This window comes from Triticum aestivum, chromosome 2B (genome assembly GCF_018294505.1).
Source record: "Triticum aestivum cultivar Chinese Spring chromosome 2B, IWGSC CS RefSeq v2.1, whole genome shotgun sequence".
Taxonomy (NCBI): domain Eukaryota; kingdom Viridiplantae; phylum Streptophyta; class Magnoliopsida; order Poales; family Poaceae; genus Triticum; species Triticum aestivum.
This window is the reverse complement of record NC_057798.1, coordinates 638013498-638037664: the sequence shown is the minus strand read 5'-3', so window position 1 is coordinate 638037664 and position 24167 is coordinate 638013498. Positions and strand designations below refer to the sequence as shown.

General features: G+C 47.9%; 1 protein-coding gene across 1 annotated transcript; it reads left to right on the top strand.

Moving 5' to 3' along the window:
- Positions 1–14232: 14232 nt before the first annotated feature.
- LOC123041848 (uncharacterized) lies at positions 14233–17402 on the top strand. Its single transcript, XM_044464402.1, has 6 exons — positions 14233–14547; positions 15660–15999; positions 16082–16165; positions 16264–16612; positions 16702–16888; positions 16991–17402. Exons 1-6 carry the CDS (start codon positions 14325–14327, stop codon positions 17236–17238), a joined length of 1431 nt encoding a protein of 476 aa, XP_044320337.1. The 5' UTR covers positions 14233–14324; the 3' UTR covers positions 17239–17402.
- Positions 17403–24167: the final 6765 nt, after the last annotated feature.

Here is a 24167-nt window from a genome sequence, read left to right as displayed (position 1 = left end):
ACAACTCACTTGTGTTCTACTCGTGCATATGACATCTATGCATAAAACCAGACTCGGATGCCACTGTTGGGGAACGTAGTAATTTCAAAAAAATTCCTACGCACACGCAAGATCATGGTGATGACATAGCAACGAGAGGGGAGAGTGTAGTCCACGTACCCTCGTAGACCATAAGCGAAAGCGTTAGCACAACGCGGTTGATATAGTCGTACGTCTTCACGATCCGACCGATCCAAGCACCAAACGTACGGCACCTCCGAGTTCAGCACACGTTCAGCTCGATGACGATCCCCGGGCTCCGATCCAGCAAAGCTTCGGGGATGAGTTCCGTCAGCACGACGGCGTGGTGACGATGATGATGTTCTACCGGCGCAGGGCTTCGCCTAAACTCCGTGACGATATGACCGAGGTGGAATATGGTGGAGGGGGGCACCGCACACGGCTAAGGAACGATCCTTAGATCAACTTGTGTTGTGTCTAGAGGTGCCCCCCTGCCCCCGTATATAAAGGAGCAAGGGGGGAGGGGGCGACCGGCCTAGGAGGGGCGCGCCAAGGGGAGTCCTACTCCCACCGGGAGTAGGACTCCCTCCTTCCTTGTTGGAGTAGGAGAAGGGGGAAAGAGGGGGAGAGGAGGAAGGAAAAGGGGCCACACCCCTTGTCCAATTCGGACCAGAGGGGGCTGCGCACCTCCTTCCTTTCGGCCTCTCTCCTCTATTCCCGTATGGCCCAATAAGGCCCATATACTCCCCGGCGAATTCCCGTAACTCTCCGGTACTCCGAAAAATACCCGAATCACTCGGAACCTTTCCGAAGTCCGAATATAGTCGTCCAATATATCGATCTTTACGTCTCGGCCATTTCGAGACTCCTCGTCATGTCCCCGATCTCATCCGGGACTCCGAACTCCTTCGGTACATCAAAACTCATAATCTCATAATATAACTGTCATCGAAACCTTAAGCGTGCGGACCCTACGGGTTCAAGAACTATGTAGACATGACCTAGAACTATTCTTGGTCAATAACCAATAGCGGAACCTGGATGCCCATATTGGCTCCTACATATTCTACGAAGATCTTTATCGGTCAAACCGCATAACAACATACTTTGTTCCCTTTGTCATCGGTATGTTACTTGCCCGAGATTCGATCGTCGGTATCTCAATACCTAGTTCAATCTCGTTACCGGCAAGTCTCTTTACTCGTTCCGTAATACATCATCCCGCAACTAACTCATTAGTTGCAATGCTTGCAAGGCTTAAGTGATGTGCATTACCGAGAGGGCCCAGAGATACCTCTCCGACAATCAGAGTGACAAAACCTAATCTCGAAATACGCCAACCCAACATGTACCTTTGGAGACACCTGTAGTACTCCTTTATAATCACCCAGTTACGTTGTGACGTTTGGTAGCACCCAAAGTGTTCCTCCGGTAAACGGGAGTTGCATAATCTCATAGTTACAGGAACATGTATAAGTCATGAAGAAAGCAATAGCAACATACTAAACAATCAAGTGCTAAGCTAACGGAATGGGTCAAGTCAATCACATCATTCTCCTAATGATGTGATCCCGTTAATCAAATGACAACTCTTTTGTCTATGGTTAGGAAACATAACCATCTTTGATAAACGAGCTAGTCAAGTAGAGGCATACTAGTGACACTATGTTTGTCTATGTATTCACACATGTATTATGTTTCCGGTTAATACAATTCTAGCATGAATAATAAACATTTATCATGATATAAGGAAATAAATAATAACTTTAGTATTGCCTCTAGGGCATATTTCCTTCAGTTTTTGGTGGCTACAGAGGCTTGCGGCGGCGGAACTCCCGATCTAGGTTCTGTTCTTGAAGTTTTTGGGTACGTAGGTATATATGGGTGCAGGAAGTACGTCGGTGGAGCTATGGGGGTCCCACGAGGCAGGGGGCGCGCCCAGGGGGGCGCCCCCCACCCTTGTGAGCACCTCCTGTATCTCCTGGCGTGCACTCCAAGTCCATCGGGTGGCTTTCCTTCCAAAAATAACTTCTCCAGTTGATTTCGTTCCGTTTTGACTCCGTCTGATATTCCTTTTCCTCGAAACACTGAAATAGGCATAAAATCTGGGCTGGGCCTCCGGTTAATAGGTTAGTCCCAAAAATAATATAAAAGTGGAAAATAAAGCCCATAATCATTCAAAACACATAGTAATATAGCATGAATGCTTCATAAATTATAGATATGTTGGAGACGTATCACGCGCCCCCACCGGGGAGGAGACCGAATTGAACAAGGGGAGGGGGCGGAACCCCCCTTTCCTTCTCCCCATCTCTCTCCTTCCCCCTTTCCCCCTTCGGTAAAAGGAAGGGGGGCCGAATCCTACTAGGACCCCAAGTAGGACACCTCCTACTTGGGGGCACGCCTAGGGCCAGCCTCCTCTCCCTCCCTCCTTGATATACGGGGGGGGGGGGGGGGTCGGTGTCAAAACCGGCTGATCTCGGGTAGGGGGTCCCGATCTGTGCGTCTTAGGCTGATGGTAACAAGAAGCAAGGGACACAATGTTTACCCAGGTTCGGGCCCTCTCGATGGAGGTAAAACCCTACTTCCTGCTTGATGAATATTGAAGATACGAGTAGTACAAGAGTAGATCTACCACAAGATCGTAGAGGCTAAACCCTAAGAGCTAGCCTATGATGGTATGATTGTAATTGTGATCGGCCTTCTAAGGACCAACCTCTCCAGTTTATATAGACACCAGAGAGGGCTAGGGTTTACATGGAGTCGGTTACAAGGAAGGAAATATAATATCTGGATCGCCAAGCTTGTCTTCCATGCAAAAGAGAGTCCCATCCAGACACGAGCCGGAGTCTTGAGTCTTGTATCTTCACGCTTCAATAGTCCGGACGATGTATATAGTCTGGTTGTCCGGATACCCCCTAATCCAGGACTCCCTCAGTAGCCCCTGAACCAGGCTTCAATGATGGTGAGTCCGGCGTGCAGTCTTATCTTCGGCATTGCAAGGCGGGTTCCATCTCCAAATACTCCAATGTACCTACTACGACGAACAGTGTCCGGCATCTCATCAATGTTGTACTCCTTGGCTTCAGTGCCTCAATAATGACCATTTCCACGTGTCGAGCGAATGCGAGGAGTCGAGGCATTTTTGCATTTGCCACCCCCAATCCTTCGGGCTAACCGTCTATTTGAAGAGACGGGGATTCCCAGATCCAAACCTCACTCTTCCCCCTCGAGCAAGCATCCAACAGAGCGCCGAGAAAAAACCATTCCAACATGGCCGGTCGTCGCAGCTCTTCTGCTTGCTCCCCTTGCCCCGAGCCGGGGGACTGGGGACAGTGTTCAGTTTCTCATAGCCGTTTGATTAAGTTACAAACCCAATGGCTTCTCCCACCAGCGTTCACGGTCTGTGCTTCGCAACAACATCTTTTCCGAAGAGGCATTTAATGCTTTCAATTTGGGAGACGCATACATCCGAGCTGCTCAAGGCGGGCTCACCCGGGCGACGGACCAGTATACCAAAGATATACGGGTAAGAAAGTTCGATAAGCATGTATAGCAGTATGCCCTGAGACTTGAAACGGTTGTAACAACAGTTTTAAGTATCAATTTATGCGCAGGTTCTTGTAGATAAGAATGAGCAATTGTCTCGGGAGCTAGAGGAGTGAAAGACCCAACTGAGGGCCACGGTTGCCAAGCTAGAGGAATCCTAGAAGGCCTCATCTGGTAACATTTATCTCGATTGTACGAAAATGTACCAGCTAGCAACTGGCTGGTATGACGAGTTTAACAGAAAATTCTGCAGATAACCCTGGAGTAAATCCGGAGGGCGGGAGGGATGACGAGTCGCATCTCCAGAGGCAACTAAAGGCTGGCAAGCGCATTCTTACGCAAGTTAGGCAGGAGAAGAATACTCTCCAAGATGCCAATGTTCGGCTGGACGTGGAATTGTAAGACGTCCGTGCGCAGCTGGCAGACTCCGTGAAGAAAACAAAAGGCTTCGCCGCGGCATTTATGGTAAGTGCCTAGACGAACTGTAGCATAGTTCGGCGAGGAAGTATATTGAAAGAGTTTTGCTTGTAGGAATGCCGACGGGTCGCCCTGAGGAGGAGATGCCCGCATCTGCAGGCGGTTTACTGCAAGACCTCTCACAGCTACACGAGCGAGCTCAGCAGGCGATGCAGGGCGTTGCGTAGGCCTTGTGACCATCAAGCTTCCTGCCAAATGGCTTGGGGGAGCTTGTGGACATGCTTCAAGGAGCATGGCGGCGCTTCCGACTGTGGAAGATGTCAGCCTGCCGGCAGGGTGCAAGGGAAGCATGGGCTATGGTGAAGACGCACTACACCAAGCTGGACCCGAACCATATGGCCGAAGTCGGACCGGCAGGGCCAGATGGGCAAGAAATTCCCGTGAGTCTGGTATATGACCAGGTGGCGTTAGCCGCAAAGTATTCTCAACAGGATTGTAAGCTAGATAGCCTGTTGGATGGTATAGAGGAGGAATATAGTCAGTCCAAGTGACTGTGTAATTCAATGGACATAAATAGCCCCTAGCCGGATTAAAATCATTTGTCATGGAGGAGCCTTTCGCTTCAGCCCCTGGATCCTACAATCCGGGGTGTGTCCGAATACCCGCTCGGTTATACAAAACCGGAGTATGCATGGAAACCAGGCGTAGGGGTCATAAGTGCTTGAACGGACAAGTACCCAACTAGTTATGTTATATTACATGGATAGTAAGAAACATCTTCCAGGGAGAATAGTTCAATTAAGGGTTCCTTTCCCTGGGTAGGCATGCGACAAGGCACATGTCCGAACTGCGAACCATGGCGCAGGATACAAAACTTCTGGGGATTTATGTTATGACAAACGAAGACATCTTTTGTTCACCGACCGAATATTCTCTTAAGGAAACTAGCTTTCGGCTTCACCCAGTCTGAGGTACACATCCGGCTGAACCGGCAGTAACAATCACAGAGGTGCTCCCCTTATGCCCTAACCGAATTAACGGGAACGTAGGGCATAAACACAGGAGCCAGGTAACCCATCTTGGCCACATCTTAAGTCATATCGATGCATATAATGGTGAAGAAAAGGCACACATGGAAAACGCATGTGTGATGGGCAAAAAGCCTTTTAGAGTAAGTTATGTTTAGCTTCCGTATAGGAAGCCCCCCAGGTATTGCTTACACACATAGTGCGGCCGGAGTAATTCGGAAGTCCGTACTGTATTAAATACTTTGTGTGAATAGAAAAGGATCGAGAAAGGAAGAGGGAGGGAGCATAATTAAAAAGGAGGAGGTAAGGAGACAAACACTGAGTTCGGTGCTAGGCGTAGAATCTCCGGAGTCTGGCCGCATTCCATGGGTTCGGCTCGAGTCTATTATCGGACGCATTACATAAGCGATACGCTCCTCGGGTGAGAACTTTGGCAATGACGAAGGGACCTTCCCACTTGGGTTTGAGCTTGGCCTTCTTCTTCTCCGGTAAGTGTAGAACGAGCTCGCCAATATTATAAGTTTTGGCCCGCACTTCTCTGCTTTGGTATCGTCGAGCTTGTTGCTGATAGAATGCGGAACGGGCCTTAGCAACGCCGCACTCCTCCTCCAGGGCGTCCAAGTTATCCTGCCGATCTAACTCGGCTTCCTTCTCTTCGTACATGCGTACGCATGGTGAATCATGTATTATGTCGCATGGTAGTACTGCTTCCGCGCCATACACCATAAAAAATGGTGTATATCCGGTGGTGCGACTCGGCGTGGTCTGCAGCCCCTAGAGTACGGAGTCGAGCTCCTCAACCCAATGAGTGTCCGACTCTGGCAAGGATCGCACTAGTCTGGGTTTGATGCCGCTCATGATGAGACTATTTGCCCGTTCGACCTGGCCATTTGTTTGAGGATGGTAGACAGAAGCATAGTCGAGCTTAATGCCCATTTTGTCGCACCAAGCTTTCACTTCATTGGCTGTGAAATTTGAGCCATTATCGGTGATGATGCTGTGGGGGACACCGTATCGGTGTACAACCCCGGATATAAAGTCTATTACTGGTCCGGATTCGGCCGTTTTCACTGGTTTGGCTTCTATCCATTTGGTGAACTTGTCTACCATGACCAATAAGTATTTTTTCTTGTGGCTTCCCCCTTTAAGGGGTCCAACCATATCCAGCCCCCAGACCTCGAAGGGCCAAGTTATGGGGATTGTTTGGAGAGAGGTAGGGGGCATATGACTCTCATTGGCAAAGAGCTGGCAACCGACGCAGTGTTGGACAAGGTCTTGTGCATCTGCTCGGGTCGTCGGCCAATAGAAACCTGTACGGAAGGCCTTGCTGACTAGTGCTCGAGCCACGACGTGGTGCCTGCCCAGTCCGACATGGATTTCAGCCAAGAGCTTCCACCCTTCCTCTTCGGAGATGCACCTTTGGAGCACTCCGGTCGCACTTTTCTTATAGAGTTCCCCTTCATGGACCTTGTAAGCTTTAGAACGCCGGACGATGCAACGTGCTTCATTTTGATCTTCGGGGAGCTCCTGCCTATTTAGGTAGGCCAAGAAAGGCTCAGTCCACGGGGCGATGACAGCCATTATTTCGTGGGCTAATGATGTTATTTCGGTGGTAGAGCCTCCGATTATGTCTGATAGTTCGGAATCTGGGGATGTATTCGGATCCATGCTAGTATTGCCAGACTCCCCTTCCCATACCACGGATGGCTTGAACAGCCTTTCCAGGAATATGGTAGGTGGGACAGGGTCCCGTTTAGCGTCGATGCGGGCAAGGACATCTGCCGCTTGATTGTTTTCTCAAGCCACATGGTGGAATTCGAGCCCCTCGAACCGAGCTGACATTTTAAGGACGACATTACGGTAGGCTGCCATTTTTGGATCCTTGGCATCAAAGTCTCCGTTTATTTGTGATATAGCGAGGTTTGAATCCCCGCGTACCTCTAGGCGTTGAATGCCCATAGAGACTGACATCCGAAGACCGTGCAACAGAACCTCATATTTAGCTGCATTATTGGAGTCTGTGTAATATTTGGAGGACGTATTGGACCGTGTCTCCGGTGGGAGATGTCAGGACTACGCCTGCTCCCAATCCGGCCAGCATTTTAGAGCCGTCAAAGTGCATGATCCAGTTAGAGTACGTGTCGTACTCTTTAGGGAGTTCGGCTTCCGTCCATTCGGCGACAAAGTCGCTAATACTTGCGACTTGATAGCCCGCCGAGGATTGTATGTTATGTCAACCGGGAGGAGCTCGATGGCCCATTTAGCGATCCGGCCCGTGGCATCGCGGTTATTTGTTATATCGTTTAGTGGTACTTCGGAGGCCACCATAATCAAACACTCTTGAAAGTAGTGTCGTAGCTTTCGGGATGCCATGAAGACCGTGTATGCTATTTTTTGATAGTGTGGGTATCGGGATTTGCATGGGGTGAGGACCGTGGATACGTAATAAACCGGCTTCTGTAGCGGGAATTTGTATCCGTCAACCTCTCGTTCGATGACGAGTACTGCGCTTACAACTTGATGTGTTGCAGCTATGTACAACAGCATAGGTTCGTCGATATTTGGCGCTGTTAGGACTGGATTATTGGCCAATAAGGTCTTTATTTCATCGAGTCCAGCCGCAGTTGCATCTGTCCACACGAAGTGTTCGGTGCGCCGAAGAAGGTGGTAAAGAGGTAATGCCTTTTCTCCTAACCTGGAGATAAAGCGGCTCAAAGCAGCCACGCATCCAGCTAGTTTCTGGATGTGTTTGAGGTCTGTTGGTATAGCCAACTGCGACAAAGCTCGGATTTTTGCCGGATTAGCTTCAATTCCTCTATTAGAAATGATGAAGCCCAACAGTTTTCCAAAGGGGACGCCGAAAACACATTTCTCTGGATTTAGCTTGATGTCGTATGTTCGGAGGTTATCGAACGTAAGCCTCAAGTCATCTATTAGGGTTTCGACGTGTCTTGTTTTTATGACTACGTCATCCACGTATGCCTCCACTGTTTTGCCAATTTGGTTTTCCAGGCATGTTTGAATCATGCGTTGGTAGGTTGCGCCGGCATTTTAAGTCCGAAAGGCATAGTGTTGAAGCAGAAAGGGCCATCTGGCATTATGAAAGCTGTTTCAGCTTGGTCAGACTCTGCCATCTTTATTTGATGGTATCCAGAGTATGCGTTGAGGAAACACACAACGAGTCGTGTCCTGCTGTGGCGTCGATGATTTGATCGATGTGAGGGAGGGGAAAGGGATCCTTGGGGCAAGCCTTGTTGAGGTCTTTGAAGTTGATGCACATGCGCCATGATTTGTTCTTCTTTGGTACCATTACCAAGTTTGCCAACCAATCCGGATGCTTGATATCTCTGATGAATCCGGCCTCAAGTAGCTTGGCTAGCTCTTCCCCCATGGCTTGCCGTTTGGGCTCTGAAAATCGCCTTAGGGTCTGTTTAACAGGTTTGTATCCCTTTACTATGTTAAGGCTATGTTCGGCCAATCCGCGCGGGATGCCTGGCATATCTGATGGGTGCCAGGCGAAAATGTCCTAATTCTCGCGTAAGAAGTCTCGCAGAGCGGCGTCCATAGCGGGGCTCAACTGTGTCCCGATGGAAGCTGTCTTCGTGGGGTCCGTTGGGTGGACTTGGAATTTGACTATCTCATGTGAGGGTTTAAATGAGGTGGACTTGGGTCGCTTGCCGAGTATCACATCGTCCCTGTCCACGGTGGCGCGCAGTGTTGTTAATTCTTCTGCTGCTAGGGCTTCGGATAATGCTTCCAAGGCTAGTGCTGCGGTTTTGTTTTCGGCGCGGAGTGCGACGTCCGGATCACTAGCTAGAGTGATGATTCCATTGGGTCCGGGCATTTTAAGCTTCATGTACCCGTAATGGGGTATAGCTTAAAAGCTTGCAAACGCGTCCCGCCCTAGAAGGGTGTGGTATCCGCTGCTGAAAGGAGCCACTTGGAATGTGATTTATTCGGACATGTAATTCTCTGGGGTGCCGAATACCACATCGAGTGTGATTTTCCCCGCACACCGTGCTTCCCGACTAGGGATAATTCCCCTGAAGGTTGTGCCGCTTTGTTCAATGCGGCTTTTATCAATTTCCATCTTCTTTAGTGTTTCTTCGTGGATTAAGTTTAATCCGCTTCCGTCGTCCATGAGTACTTTACTGAGCCGAAAGCCGTCCACTATTGGGCTAAGGACCAGAGCGGCTGGTGCCCGGATGGTCTGGAATTGGGGTTCGTCACTGGCATTGAAAGTTATAGCAGTGTCGTTCCACGGGATTATTTTTGCCACATGGCAGATTTTAGTGGAGCTTCGATGAGCTCGCTTGCGCCTATTGTTTGAGGCGAAGGTCTCGAAGACTGTTAGTACCGTATTGTGTTCCTTGGCAGGATCTTGTTCTGCTTTATGGCTCTCGAGGAGATCCTTGCCACTTTTTGCTACCTGCCGGAGTATCCAACATGCCCTAAGGCTATGGGTTGGTGTTGCATCCGGCGTACTGTGAAGCTTACATGGCCCATTGAGCCATTCTTCCAATACGGTTCCGCGCCCTGGGGCGGGTTTTGGTTTCTTGGGAATTGAATTGGTCGACTTACGAGATTTCGGTCGATTAGTTCGGACAAAGGTTCTGGTGAGGGTCGTACTATCCCAAAATTCTGTTTGGGTCTTCCAGGCGCTTTCCATCGCACAGTACTTCTGTACTATGGTTGCCAAGTCTGCAAAGTGTACTATGTCACGGCGACTTATAGCATTAAGGAGTCCTTTGTTTGTGCAGTTTTTGCAGAAAAATGAGACTACGTCCTCCTTGTGGCAGTCCTCGACCTTGTTAAGCGCAAGGAGGAATCTGGCCCAGTAACGGTGTACCGTCTCCTGGGGCTCTTGCCTGATGCGGGAGAGACGGTTTAAGTCCGAGCGAGTGTCATTGGCTGAATCCGGATTTTGATCCGGTCTAATGCCCGGGGGTACGGGAGGTTCCGAGCCTGACAGTTCGGGATCCCGAGTATTACCCAATCTCTTCGGCCCAATGCCCGATTCTAAGTCCGGGACCCGGGTCATGTCTTCCTTTGAGTAGGTGTTCGGGTCACTGAGTTCGGTGATCCGGACATAATTCATCCTCAAAGTTGAGGGGCAACCCGTGTGTGGTTCCTCCACTACCGCTATCTCATGGGTGGCCGGCGGGGATCTAATGTCCCTTTGGTCAGGTTTAATCCCAATCCAGTCATAGTCCGTAGCGACTCCCAAAGCGGCGATGCGATCCAAGAGCTCATTAAGAGAGGAGAGCTCTATCGGATCCATCTGTTCGGCAAGCTCCGAATTGATACGAAGGTTATGCGTGATGACCCGAGAGGCCATCGTTGGCGTGACAGCCAATGGGGCGGCCATAATGAAGCCTCCGAGTTGGAGAATTTGGCCTACAGCCAGCGCTCCTCCAGAGATGATGTCGTCCTTGACAACGAGACGAGCCATCGAGCCTTGTAGCGACGACATAGAGGAACTCTCAATGAAAGCACCAATGTCGGTGTCAAAACCGGCGGATCTCGGGTAGGGGGTCCCGATCTGTGCATCTTAGGCTGATGGTAACAGGAAGCAAGGGACACAATGTTTACCCAGGTTCGGGCCCTCTCGATGGAGGTAAAACCCAACTTCCTGCTTGATTAATATTAAAGATACGAGTAGTACAAGAGTAGATCTACCACGAGATGTAGAGGCTAAACCCTAAGAGCTAGCCTATGATGGTATGATTGTAATTGTGATCAGCCTTCTAAGGACCAACCTCTCCGGTTTATATAGACACCGGAGAGGGCTAGGGTTTACATGGAGTCGGTTACAAGGAAGGAAATATAATATCCGGATCGCCAAGCTTGTCTTCCACGCAAAGGAGAGTCCCATCCGGACACGAGCCGGAGTCTTGAGTCTTGTATCTTCACGCTTCAATAGTCCGGATGATGTATATAGTCCGGATGTCCGGATACCCCCTAATCCAGGACTCCCTCAGGGGGCATCCCTAGAACACACATCAATTGTTCCTAGCCGTGTGCGGCGCCCCCCTCCACAGTTTACGCCTCCGGTCATATTCTCGCAGTGCTTAGGCGAAGCCCTGCGCGGATCACATCACCATCACCGTCACCACGCCGTCGTGCTGACGGAACTTGTCTACTTCCTCGACACTCTGCTGGATCAAGAGCTCAAGGGACATCATCGTGCTGAATGTGAGAACTCGGAGGTGTCGTACGTTCGGTACTTGATCGGTTGGAATGAGAAGACGTTCGACTACATCAACCGTGTTAAGCAAATGCTTCCGCTTTTGGTCTATGAGGGTACATGGACACACTCTCCCCATATCGTTGCTATGCATCTCCTAGATAGATCTTGCTTGAGTGTAGGATTTTTTTAAAAATTGCATGCTACGTTTCCCAGCACTTCCCAAGGTGATGCTCTTCTGTCTTGTTCGTCTTGATCTTCTTGATCTGCTCTATTATCTCACAAAGAGCTGCTTCTCTGGCTTGGCCTTGTCTTGTGTGTTGGTGTAGTTGTATGATGTTGCATGCCTGTGGGCAAGTCTGGGCAACAAACATAAATGTTCGTTGCACCGACAATGAGTGGTGAACAAACAATTGGTGAGTGAGGGATTATCCATGCATAACTGGACCCGTGACATCGCGGGCGACCTAAACATCGAAGGCCTTACCAAATTTATCCACCCGTGAGAGCTTCTGATTGTCCTAGAACTACAACCGGAGGTTGAGGATAGGGATGCCTGGCCTTGAAATGCGAGGGAGTTTACATGACAGCATCAGCATATAAGATGGTGTGCAAGGGCGGAGTTAGATTCCGTTGTGTTGGGGCGATTTGGAAGTGTTGGACGCCTCTCTCATGCAAGCTCTTCATGTGGTTGGCACTTCAATACATGCTCTGGACATTAGATAGGAGGCTTAGGCACGGATTGCAAACTCAGACTTCACCATGCTTCCTTTGTGATCAAGAGGAATACATGGTTGATCATATTCTACTGCAATGCGTGTTCGCACGACACGTTTGGTACCAATGTTTCTCTTGAGTAGGGATTGGTCAGGATCTTCTGCCCTCGGTGGACAACACCCTGTAGGAGCGGTGGCCGACAACGTGAAACGGGCCCAAAAAGTGCATCAAAAGGGATTTGACGCGTTTACCATGCTGATTTGCTGGAGCATGTGGAAGCAGCGTAATAGTAGGGCCTTAGGTCGATCGGCGGTTGATAACGAAGAGGCATGATTGCCAAGATTTTCCAGGAGCTTAGTTTGTGCGTACAATTGGGCCGAACTGGAGCTCTACAGGCGCGTGAGTAGTTGCGTTATGTAATGTAGGAGTGGTGGATGTGAGGTGAACTGAGTTGTGGTTCCCTTTATCGAGTCCAACTTCTTGTAATATTCTCCATCTTCTATAAAGCTATGGTACGCCATTGGCGTATTCTCGAAAAACTCCTGCTACTCCGTTGCATCCGCGTATAGTTCCTAATTTCCCGAAATCACATCTACTATCCAGAAACTCGCTATTTGGAAGCCTTGGGCACCTCCCAAATTTAATCTTTTTGCATGGCTAATTCCCAAAATTGAGTTTGGACCACTGACCACTTGGCTCGCCGGGGATGGCTAAATTGTGGTGATTGTGAGCTCTGCAGGCGTGAACCGGAAACAACGGCCCACCTACTATTCAAATGTCACTACTATGTGAGGATTTGGAACATGGTGAAACTTTGGATTCGAAGGCATGATCTTGACACCCACCCCCCCCCCCCCCCCCCCCCCCCCCCCCCGCGTCCTTACCATGTCTTCGATTCCGTCTACGACTGGTGGGATGCGCTCACTTGGCGAAATGGTTCGACTTCAAAGGCCACCACATCCATCCTTATGTTGGTCTCATGGGCAATTTGGAATGAGCGTAATGCTAGAATTTTTTGTAACAAGTCCAAAATGCTAACCGTCCTCTCCTCCAACATAAGAAAAAGAGGCGGAACTTTGGGTTAAGGCCAGGGCACGCGTAATCTTAGAGTTTTAATTTCAGGAGAGTAATCCCTTGTGTGGCTACGACTTTGTGTTGTACATAAACACAATTCTTCTTACTTAATGAAATATGGCAAAGGTTTATCCATTTCTTTCAAAAAAAACTGTGAACTAGCCTAAACTTGCAGAGTTTTTGTAGGCAGGTCAAACCCCGTCCCCCATATGCAAGCGGAGGGAGGGGTAGGAGCCTTTTGCATGGTGTGTACAGGAATCGCAGCGCATCCTCCTCGGGATCCGTCCGAACACGAAGCATTCGAGACCGTCGCAAGAAGACAGCACACTTTTGACGAGGAACTCTGCGGAAAAAGCAGGCCCGGTACCAGAGGATCTGACGGTCTTGACCGTAGAGAGCTTGCCGTAGAAAAGCACCTTCCAGGGTCACGCCAAGCCCGCAAGGCCGCTATAAACTAGTGTCCACGCTGCGCCCCTTGCATTCATGGCTCCTAGTTTACTTCTAGAAAAAAGCTCCTAATTCACTGCCACGACAACAAATTTTACCGGCCACTCCTGCTACAAGTTCTGATTGTTAGGATAGAAGTCGACACCCAGCGTTAATTACCATCTGCAGAGTGATCGGTGATCGATCACGGTGGTCTATCATGAGAAAGTAGACGCATGTAGAAAGGGTTGCAAGAAGCCAAGAATGCACGTAAACCTGAACAGCCAGCACCTCACTGCCTAGCTCATGTTGGTGGTATTAATTTTTTATGTAACAGTGCAAGTACCCCAGAAAGTCAAATTTTACCATTTACACAAGACGAAGTAGATTTAGTGGTAATCATTGATGTATGTGGAATAGTGCAAGCTTATTCTCCATTGAAGTAGTAGGAGCAGAATCGATTGATGTACTCTATGGAATATCAGTCGCTCCGGTTTTCATGCTTCGACTTTGCACAGCAGACAGTCACGTACAGCTCACAAGTCACATACAAGTACTCCCTCCGTTTGGAATTGCTTGTCTTGGAAATAGATGTATCTAGAACTAAAATATGTCTAGATATATCCATTTTCGCGACAAGTAATTCCGAACGGAGGGAATAGTATTTAGCAGTCAAAAGCAGGTTAGGAAGCGCTAGCTAATCGTACGTGTTGTGGGATTTACATCGCGAGGAATTACGGTTACCTGAGCTGTTCTGCGTAGGACACCGGCTGTGTGTCAGCTTTTTAAACCTCCCCTTCCTGCCTTTCTCTCTCTCTCTCTCTCTCTCTCTTCTTCTTCGCCTAGGGGAGAGCGCACCAAAGCTATCGCAGTATCACAACCACTCTCCGACGCCTCCCACGCCCGCCGCCCCATCGCCCGCCGCCATGAAGCAACAGGGGAACCGGCTGCAAGCATCGGCTTCCCCGCCGCTGCCCTCGGACCACTCGCGGCCGACGCTGCCGCCGCCCACCGCCACCCCGGGAGAAGAGCACCCGCCGCCGGCGCTGCCCACCGCGGAGGCGGCTCAAGCAACGGCCAGCGCGATGGTGGGGAAGGGCAACCGGCCGACGCGCTTCTCCGGCGCCGCGGCATCCTCGTCTTCGCAGGGTATATCACGGTTTACTTCCTAATCTCTTCTGCTTGTTTAGGTGCGTGGATTAGCCCTTATGCCGGCGCTGGCCCCTCCCTTCCGCCGTTCTAAACCTGTCCCGGGTTGTCTCGATCTGTTACTGCGCGTTCACTCTGTTTGTAGGTAGCTAGAGTTTTTGGGATTTTTTTTACATGATGATAGGGGTTTTGGATATACGGAATTGGAGATTCCAAGGTCGCACTAGAAGAAACGAAAGGTTCATGGTCTTAGATCGGGCTTGATACGGGAGGGATTATGGTTCGTTTCGATTGGGCTTGATGTGGCGTTAGGACGATTATCGTTGTTCTTAGCGTCTGGGATGGCTAAGGGGCCTCCCACGCTTGAAACAGCACCATTCACGACTAGAGAGAGATGGGGACGTATTGCCTGCATAAGGTTGGTATTGGTAGTGGCCGTGAAACAACATTCCAGAATTGAGTTTCATACATATTATCCTGTATGGCTGACCTCTCTTGGAAATTTAGAAGAAGGTATAAGTTGCTTGATTTGCCAGGAATTGATTCAAACTATCCAGAAATGATGCTCTTTTTTTGTGTGGGGAGAAACGATGCTCTTGCATCTACAGTTCAGTTTCTATTGTGCAGGCATATTGAAATTTCATAGCACATATTGCTAGAAATATAGTGATGCCAAATAATGGTAGTAAGATCTAAAGGTCCTTTGGTTGTATTTCACCCTGGTCAAGGAAATGCATGTATGGGCAGAGCTGGCATATCCATGGGTTTGGTTCCTAATGCATCATTGCCCCCTAGCTAGGGTGGAGGTTATATTTAGAAGATCTAAGTGAAAATATCTTTCCCTAAACTTTCTTCTCAGTTATTACTCTGTCCGTTGCTTCTTATATTTACATATGAGGTCTACACTCCTTACTATGATTGGATATTCTTTGCTATTCACCATCGTACTTCTTATGCAGAAATTGGTCTGAGTTGACAATGAAGTGTGCCACCATTGTATTGCTTTATCGGGCACGTCCACATGTACCTGTAGTGAATGAAATACCCAAACTTGGCCAAATGCTCAACCATTCGTTTGTAGACCACTAGTAAGATGTGTTTTTCCTTTTCAGGTGTGGGCAGGGCAGTGCAACCTTTCAGCAGCGACCATGTGGATTATCTGGTTGAAAGAAAGAAGTGGGATGATCTTGAGACCTATCTGATGCAGTATATGGCTACCTTACAGCCATTGCAATCTCATCCGATGGTTTTCTTGCGAATCCGGATGTGTCGTGTGATCGATATGATTGACCAAAACAAGTTCGCTGATGCTGAAGTGTATTTCCGAGATCAAATGGTGAGCCTCTTCAAGAAAATGATTGAGCAAGGACCAGGTACTCTCAGGAATGCTAGCATTTCTAGCTTATCTGATGGCCTGAAGTACATCAATGACTGTCTCACCTCAAAGCAAAGGTAGTGATTGTGACATGAGAACTGTTAAGATGAATTCTTCAGTTTAATCAATTACATTGATTTATTATTTATGTTCCTGCAGATCACATCACCCATACACCAGTTTACTTATGACAAAGCTTGTGGTAAATGATTATATGAGACTGTACTTGCCCAAGGAGATTGAGTAAGTGACGCTGATATATGTCAGATTTGGTACTGAATTCGTTACCATCATGCCAGTTGGTACTATGTATCTTCTAAAAAAAATTGTCTATTAATCAGGTACAAGAATCCTCGTAAGAGGGATGGCTTGTGGGCCTTTGCTTTTTCTCTGGAATCGAAGTCTGCGACTAAACCCACATTCAGGTGTCTAGCTTGCAGCTTGAAGGTCTTCAGTTCAGCAACTATCCAAGACATTCAGTTGCACCTAGAACAGTGCCCTGGAATGAGTTCCCCATATGTTACAGAATTGTTTGAATACTTCAAAACCATAAAGCATTTGAGTGCTGGGAAGCAACCTGCACAAGTAGCAAAGGCTGGTGGGAAGAGGCAACGGGTTGATTCCACCGCAGCAGCTGGTAACTCCTTCAATGCTGATACGCAGTATTCCTTTCCAGATCTACAAAGAGAGGTTTGTGAAATATTGTACTCTAATTTGGGTGTTGGTGAGGTAGCTGGCATGATTATTTGTGGCACTAATGCTTAAGTTTTCACACATAGGTGCAAGGTGCCGAAGAACTATTCACAGAGATTGATAATGAAGTGCATGAAGTAGTTGACATGTACAATGACATGGGAACAAAGGTGGGAACAATTCTTGGGTTGTTCGATAGGTTGAGACCCAAATTCAAGAAGATGAAAGGTCTGGCATGTGTTGGTCATTCAGGTGTGCCTTCTGTAGCAGCAGGTAATCTCAATTTCTGTTCTTTTTGGCCAATACGTCTAGTTGATCATTAAGTGCTAAAAAGACGACGTGTTTGCTTGACTTTGTTACTGGTTCATTGTGCAGTCACACATCTTGTTGCTACGGAACCCATCTCCACAAGGGACGATGAAGGTGCAGATGATACTGCTGCAAACAATGCGATCGTCGATGAAACAAAGGCTGTGAGTGCTACCCAAGTTCAGTCCGATGGCAACTGTTTTTCTGATGAAGTGATGAGCCTACACGAAATTCCCAGGAGTGCCAGTGATCCAGTATATGAACTGGCTGATGTTAAAGAAGTGTGCGGGTTCTTCGTGGGGGGGTTCCACTGATTCTTTTTGCAGAGTCTGTGGTGGAGTCATTTTTCTGGGAACTTCATCTGTTGTGTCAATTAGTTTCCTTGTGTTCTGTACCAAATTTTCATAGTCAGAACATCATTTGTTATCATTTGATGAATTAGTACTACCACCTCTCTCCTATCTGTTGTTTAATATGTTGCCTAGTATTATCTGGAGGTACATGATGTTTTGCCAGCAGCGGACATGAAAATGTGGTCAGAGTAATTCTCACCGGCACAACTTGGTTGCCTTCTCCTTCATCGTGTTTATTCATCCGTTTGTGCTTTTGTTGTTCCACTGGTAGCTTTCAATTATTCTTCCAGGCCAAGAAGCGAGTGAGACCGATGAAAAGAACTCCAAACTGCTTCCTATGGTCTTAACTTTGAACCTGAAACGTTTTGCTGGCTGTGTCATCGTTTGTGTGTGTGCGCTTTAGGTCTGTGTCTTAAACTGCTAGCTGTGTTGGTTTATGACCTCTTTTGCAGTCTGATATGCAAGCCACAACGGCTTGGCATACTCTTGCTGAAATACTGAGTTGCACATTCTTGTGATGAAATTCCACGAAGTTCTAAGAACATCGGGTTCATTTCATGAGCTGTCGTGTGCAGTTCATGATCTGAAGAACAGTGCGAATTTGTTTGTCTCCTCATATGAATGGTGGAATTTTCTCTTCGTCAGGGAAAGATTAGTCTATCGATTGTTGATTTTGCGAACATATTGTACCAATTAGCTTCACCCTTCTGTCGACTTGGACATAGCAAGACCGGCAGCACGCAGTTGAAGAGTTCCTCCATTTCCAACCATGCTACTGAAGATCATACCTTCCGCTGGTGTTCCGGTGGAACTCAGAGCAATCACATATTCACACATAGTCAGAAAGTAAAGACAAGCACGACGGATTCAACATAGAGAGCACCGGTTCTCTCCTCATCAGCTCACTAGCACATGCCTATGTAAACAAGCTCTGAAGATACATTCCTACAGGCTGCAGACTGGAAAGATTTGGCATGGAGCTCATCGTTGGTTGCCGAGGAAGGGAGCCCGGCGGAACCCGGCTAAGGATGTGTTTACCGGCTCCCTCAAGGGCTCAGAGTTGAAACACAGGGTTTAGGGTTTTGCGTGGGTGGCTAACATCCAGCCTCACGTTTCAATATATAGATGATCAGAATACAATTACATACGTATACAAATACGTTTACATGTACAATATGCTAGACCCTATTTTTATATGTCCCCTCAATCTGAACTACATACAAGATTCAGATTGGTTCTAAAACGGTCTAGCATCTGTCGAGTAGCGGGTTTAGTAAATACATCCGCTAACTGATCATCAGTTGATATAAACCTGACTTCCAGTTTACCAACAGCTACTTGTTCCCTCACAAAATGGAAATCAATCTCAATGTGTTTGGTACGAGCATGAAACACTGGATTCGCCGTCAGGTAAGTTGCCCCTAAGTTATCACACCACAATATGGGTGTGCGCTGCCGTGTGACTCCAAGTTCTGTGAGAACTGTGTCTATCCAAATGGCTTTAGCCGCGCCATTTGCCAATGCCTTATACTCTGCCTCGGTGCTAGACCTCGAGACCGTAGGTTGCTTCTTGGAACTCCAAGATATAAGATTGGGTCCAACAAATACAGCAAAGCCACTAGTAGAACGCCGGTCATCAACACAACCTGCCCAGTCTGCATCGGTGAATATACTGACTCCAGTAAATCTGGACTTACGAATCCGTAGTCCCGTGTCTAGCGTACCTTTGATATACCTCAGAATACGCTTAACTGCTTCCCAATGAACCTCGGTAGGCTGAGACAGGAACTGGCACACTTTGTTCACGGCAAAGGAGATATCTGGACGAGTGAGTGTCAGATACTGCAGTGCTCCAACTACACCGCGGTACCTGAAAGAGTCATCGATACTCATCAATGCTCCACTGTGACGCGAGAGGCTCTCGGATGTAGCAAGTGGAGTGGAAGTGGACTTGCAGTTCTCCATGTTGACGCGATGAAGAAGATCAAGTGCATACTTCTTCTGTGTCAATGTCATGCCCCCTGAATGAAAGGACGCTTCCAATCCAAGAAAGTACTCCAGCCTGCCCAAGTCTTTGATGGGAAAACTCGCAGACAAGGAATGCACAAGGCGATCCACCACATTAGGTGTAGAACCGGCAATCACAATATCATCAACATACACCAGCATGTAGATATGAATAGCACCATGTGAAAATATGAACAAGGACGCATCCGCCTTGGAAGGAACAAAGCCAAGCTGTGAGAGACGCTGACTCAACCGAGCATACCAGGCACGCGGCGACTGTTTGAGCCCGTAGATGGACCTCTGGAGTTTGCAGACATGAGAGGGATGATGAGCATCCTCAAAGCCAGGGGGGCTGCTGCATGTAGACATTTTCGGCCAAAAATCCGTGAAGAAAAGCATTACTCACATCAATCTGTCGAAGACACCACCCGCGGGAGACGGCGAGAGACAGGACCAGACGACCCATGGTAGGCTTCACCACGGGGCTGAAAGTATCTCCATAGTCTATCCCTTGCTGTTGAGTAAAACCGCGAGCAACGAGGCGAGCTTTGTGCTTGTCAACAGAACCATCCGGACAATGTTTGGTCTTAAAGATCCACTTGCAACCCACAATATTAACACCAGGAGGCCGAGGCACCAACACCCATGTGTTTGTGTGACGAAGGGCGGCAAATTCCTCAGACATGGCGGCACGCCAAGCCGGTTCACCAAGAGCATCACGATGAGAAGTGGGTGCGGCGAAGAATGCACGCCGACGAGGGTCGTACCGCACCGTACCATCCGTGTATGTCTTGGCCTTACGCGTATGATCGCGGTGACGGGTGACCATAGTGTGCCCGGTAGCTGCATCGCCAGTAGAAGGTGGCAGCGACGAAGGAGACCCGGCCGGTGGTGTCGCAGCTGAACGATCGTCAGCAACAGGCGACACGGGCCGGGGTGACATGTCGGACTGGGCCGAACAGGCGACGAGAGAGATCCAGGCGGAGACGGCAGCCCAAAGGACGCGGCTGGCGACTCGACGACAACCAAAGTAGGCGAGGCGTGTTGGGCCGACCCAGGCGAGGCGGGGGACACAACGGCCAGTCGTGCCCGCGGTCGCGCCAGCGGGCGAGGCCGACGAGGCTGCCTCGAGAGGCATGGCATGCACGTCGGGGCCATGCACGTCGATCGCGCCGGTGGATACAGGTGCGGTGACAGGTTCCTGGGAAGAAATTAGAGCAGCATCTGCAGAAAACAAGTCAGGTGACAAATAGGACAGGTCGTATTTCCGCTCATGGACATCCGAAACCGGTTCATTAGATGGAAAAGTGAGAGCATGCTCAATGGAGGCAATGTCAACCGAGACACCTGGGCTGGAGTAAGGGAAAACTGACTCGTCAAAAACAACATCACGAGAGATGTAGATCCTACCCGAGGTGCGATCAAGACACTTATAGCCCTTATGCAGAGGGCTATAGCCAAGGAAGACACACATCTTCGAACGGAACTTCAGCTTGTGAGCATTATACTTGCGGAGACTAGGCCAGCAAGCACACCCAAAAATCCTGAGAGAGGAATAATTGGGTTGAACATGAAACAGGCGGAACAGAGGCGTGTCTTTTTTGAGAACCGGAGTGGGCATACGATTGATGAGATAACACGTCGTAAGAAAGGCCTCATCCCAAAACCGGAGTGGGAGAGACGAGTGTGCCAGTAAGGCAAGGCCGGTCTCGACCAAATGACGGTGTTTGCGCTCGGCAATACCGTTCTGCTGAGATGTATGTGGACACGACACACGGTGAGAGATGCCCCTGCGTTGAAAATAGCGATGGAGCTTGTGGTATTCACCACCCCAGTCGGACTGAACAGCCTTGATTTTGCAATCCAAGAGGCGTTCGACATGAGTCTGAAAGTTATAGAAGACTTGCTCAACATCAGACTTATGTTTAAACAAATAAATCCAAATGAAGCGCGTGTAATCATCAACAAAACTGACATAATACTTGTATCCCCAGAAGACGCAATAGCGGGACCCCAAACATCTGAATGTATTAATTCCAGAGGTACAGTAGTGACATGATAAGACGTGGAATACGGTAGCTGATGACTCTTAACACGCTGACATGCATCACACACTAATGGTGAAGTATTTGAACTAGAGCAGGGAAGATCATGACTCCGAACAATGAAAGTGACCACATTATTGGTAGGGTGACCTAGACGGTTGATGACATTGCGACGACGAAACACGGACACTGGATGAAGCATGGCGAGATGACGAAGCACGAGTAAAGGGAATCGGGGTTTAGAGTTTTGCGTGGGTGGCTAACATCCAGCCTCACGTCTCAATATATAGATGATCAGAATACAATTACATACGTATATAAATATGTGTACATGTACAATATGCTAGACCCTATTTTACACTCAGAAGATCACCAATACCTGCACGTGAAAAGCACTGGTTATGATCCCTCGCTTACAGTATCATCAGAGCATAGCTCCCTTGAATCAAAAAATTCAAGGACCAAAGGCGAAGCAGGAAACTGGTGCGCCCATTTTTATTTTTATTTTGTCTGCACTTTTATCTGAACTTCACAACAACAGTCTTCGCTGAATGTCAAGGCACGAGTTTCAACTAACTAACCTGCTAGTGTGTCTGGTGAGATCGAAGAACTTTCAACAGGCCTTGTGAAGGCATCAGGAATAGTCTGTGAGAGTCGAGAAGCAAAAGCACCTGCGACACCGACTTGGTCGATTAGAATTTATAAATGACAGCAGATAACTTCTCGCCGATAAACGGTGCTGTTGTGGCCTCTCAAAATCCAATCTAGATGAATGGTTGAGAGTCGGTGGATAAAAGACTATTGACAAGTTACCTGGTTCACTGAAATATGGCATCTCCGGCCAGGCTTCCAGACGCTCCTCTGAAGATCAAATAAGCTCGTCACTCATCAATTGACATAGTGTCATGCACCAGAACTGAACGCATGCAAAGCAGAGTCTAGTTTACCAGTAAGATAAAGTATCCATTCCCTTGCCTCTTTTACTAAAGCTGCCAATTTCAAAATGCGAAGATTATTGATGAGAATATATACAAAAATTACAGGGCACAAAGAGTAAATATCAATGAAGACATAACCCCTTCACTGGTACATTTGATGTTTCTAACAGAAAAAAACAATTACAGGATTAATTGTCTCGATAAAGGTTTTATCGGTTCATACACAACTGCGGGTATTGAACTAATTTACCAAGATTAGTCACTAGTCTGAAGCGAGAATTTCCAGCCGGCCTTGGAAGGGTAACCAAACTAATCTGATGGCCAGGCGCACCTGCAACGAGTTCAACAGTGAGAAACGGTAGCAAGTTGGTAGCAAAGTGCGATGAACTATAATCAAACACGATGAGGCTCATTGTGCACATCAAATATGTACGTAAACCGTGAAGTAACTGGCAAAAGCATAACCATGGAGAACTTTTCTTTTTCGAAAAGGAGGCTCACCCCCGGCCTCTGCATCTGAGAGAAAACCATGGAGAACTTACGGGACAAAAATGTTTCAAATGTAGATAGGACAACTTATGTAAGAAAAAGGGTAAAACATGCACTGGACAGAAAAAAACAGTGTCTTGAGAGTACTTCGGTCCGCGGTGAATGACCAAGATTTCAAAGTTCAGGAAATTATTTCAGATTTCTTCAAACAATTTTCATCAAATGTTGATCCTGGATTTTGTTTGAGTCTAGTTCAAGCCTTTGAGATAAAACTATTTTTGTACCAACCATAATTACTGAAATATTGTCAAAATTTTAAACACTGTATAGCCCAGAACGATTCAACAAATGTTGTCAATATGGTTACCATCGACTTAGAAACAGCTTGCGAAATAGCAAAACTGTAACTATTTCTAAGTCATCGCTAAAAAACATTTGATCTAAACGTTAAGGCCGTGCAAGTATAACAATTTCTAAACCAAGCTGTAGTCAATCCTTTTCTTATCAACAGAGCTAAACTAAATGCTTTTTTGAAATGGGGTCGAGCTAAAGTTTTAGTGGATGAGAAGAGAGTGGAAGTTACCTCTGCTACATGTCGATTGAACTGAATCCCCTTGACGCGGCTTACCAGCTTCCACACTTCTACCTGAAGATGAGATAAGTTTACCAGTTGCTATTGCTGACATTATGTTATAAAGTAAAAACAGAAAATAGAGCTAGAGCAGAGAGCAGTTCTTTACCAACAAGTTCCACCAACCATTCCTTAGCCTTAACTGAGGCTTCTGGCATTGAGAGACAGAGGAGAAAAAAAACATGTTAGTTATTAATAAGCAGAGCACACACACAATAGGTAGGAGGCAGAATACCCCTGGTTAACCCCTGAGAGCGATCACTTGAAGTCGAAGAGGGCAGCCTGCACAAAGCACGGAACACAGCTATAATTAGTCAGAGTACCACCAAGAGTTGGGGGAAAAAACAGAACTAAAGAGCATTTCAGTTTGTGCAAAGAAGCTCTATGATGCAGATACATCTTCTTCTTCTGAAGATAAAGCCCGGCAACCACAGACGCCGGGACGTGGCCGCCCTGTTTCTTCAGGTGGCGCCTCCGACGTAAACTAGTGCTAGCAAAATTACAGCAGATTCGGCAATCAAACTGATGGTCACTGGCTACTGAAAGAATTTAGCCAAGAAGAAGTTGGGAGGGATCAGCGGCATGCCTAGCGTGGCCGAATCCGAGGGGAAGTACGTTGTGGGGATCCATCGGTCCGCCGCACGGGCGCATGTGGTCTTTCAGCTCTGAAGTCTGAGTAACCAAGCCATGCATGATCGATGAGGCCTCGCACCTCAGCCGCATCAAGTCCACGGAATCCCTGAATTTCCAAAGACGATACATCTATATTCATATCTGAGA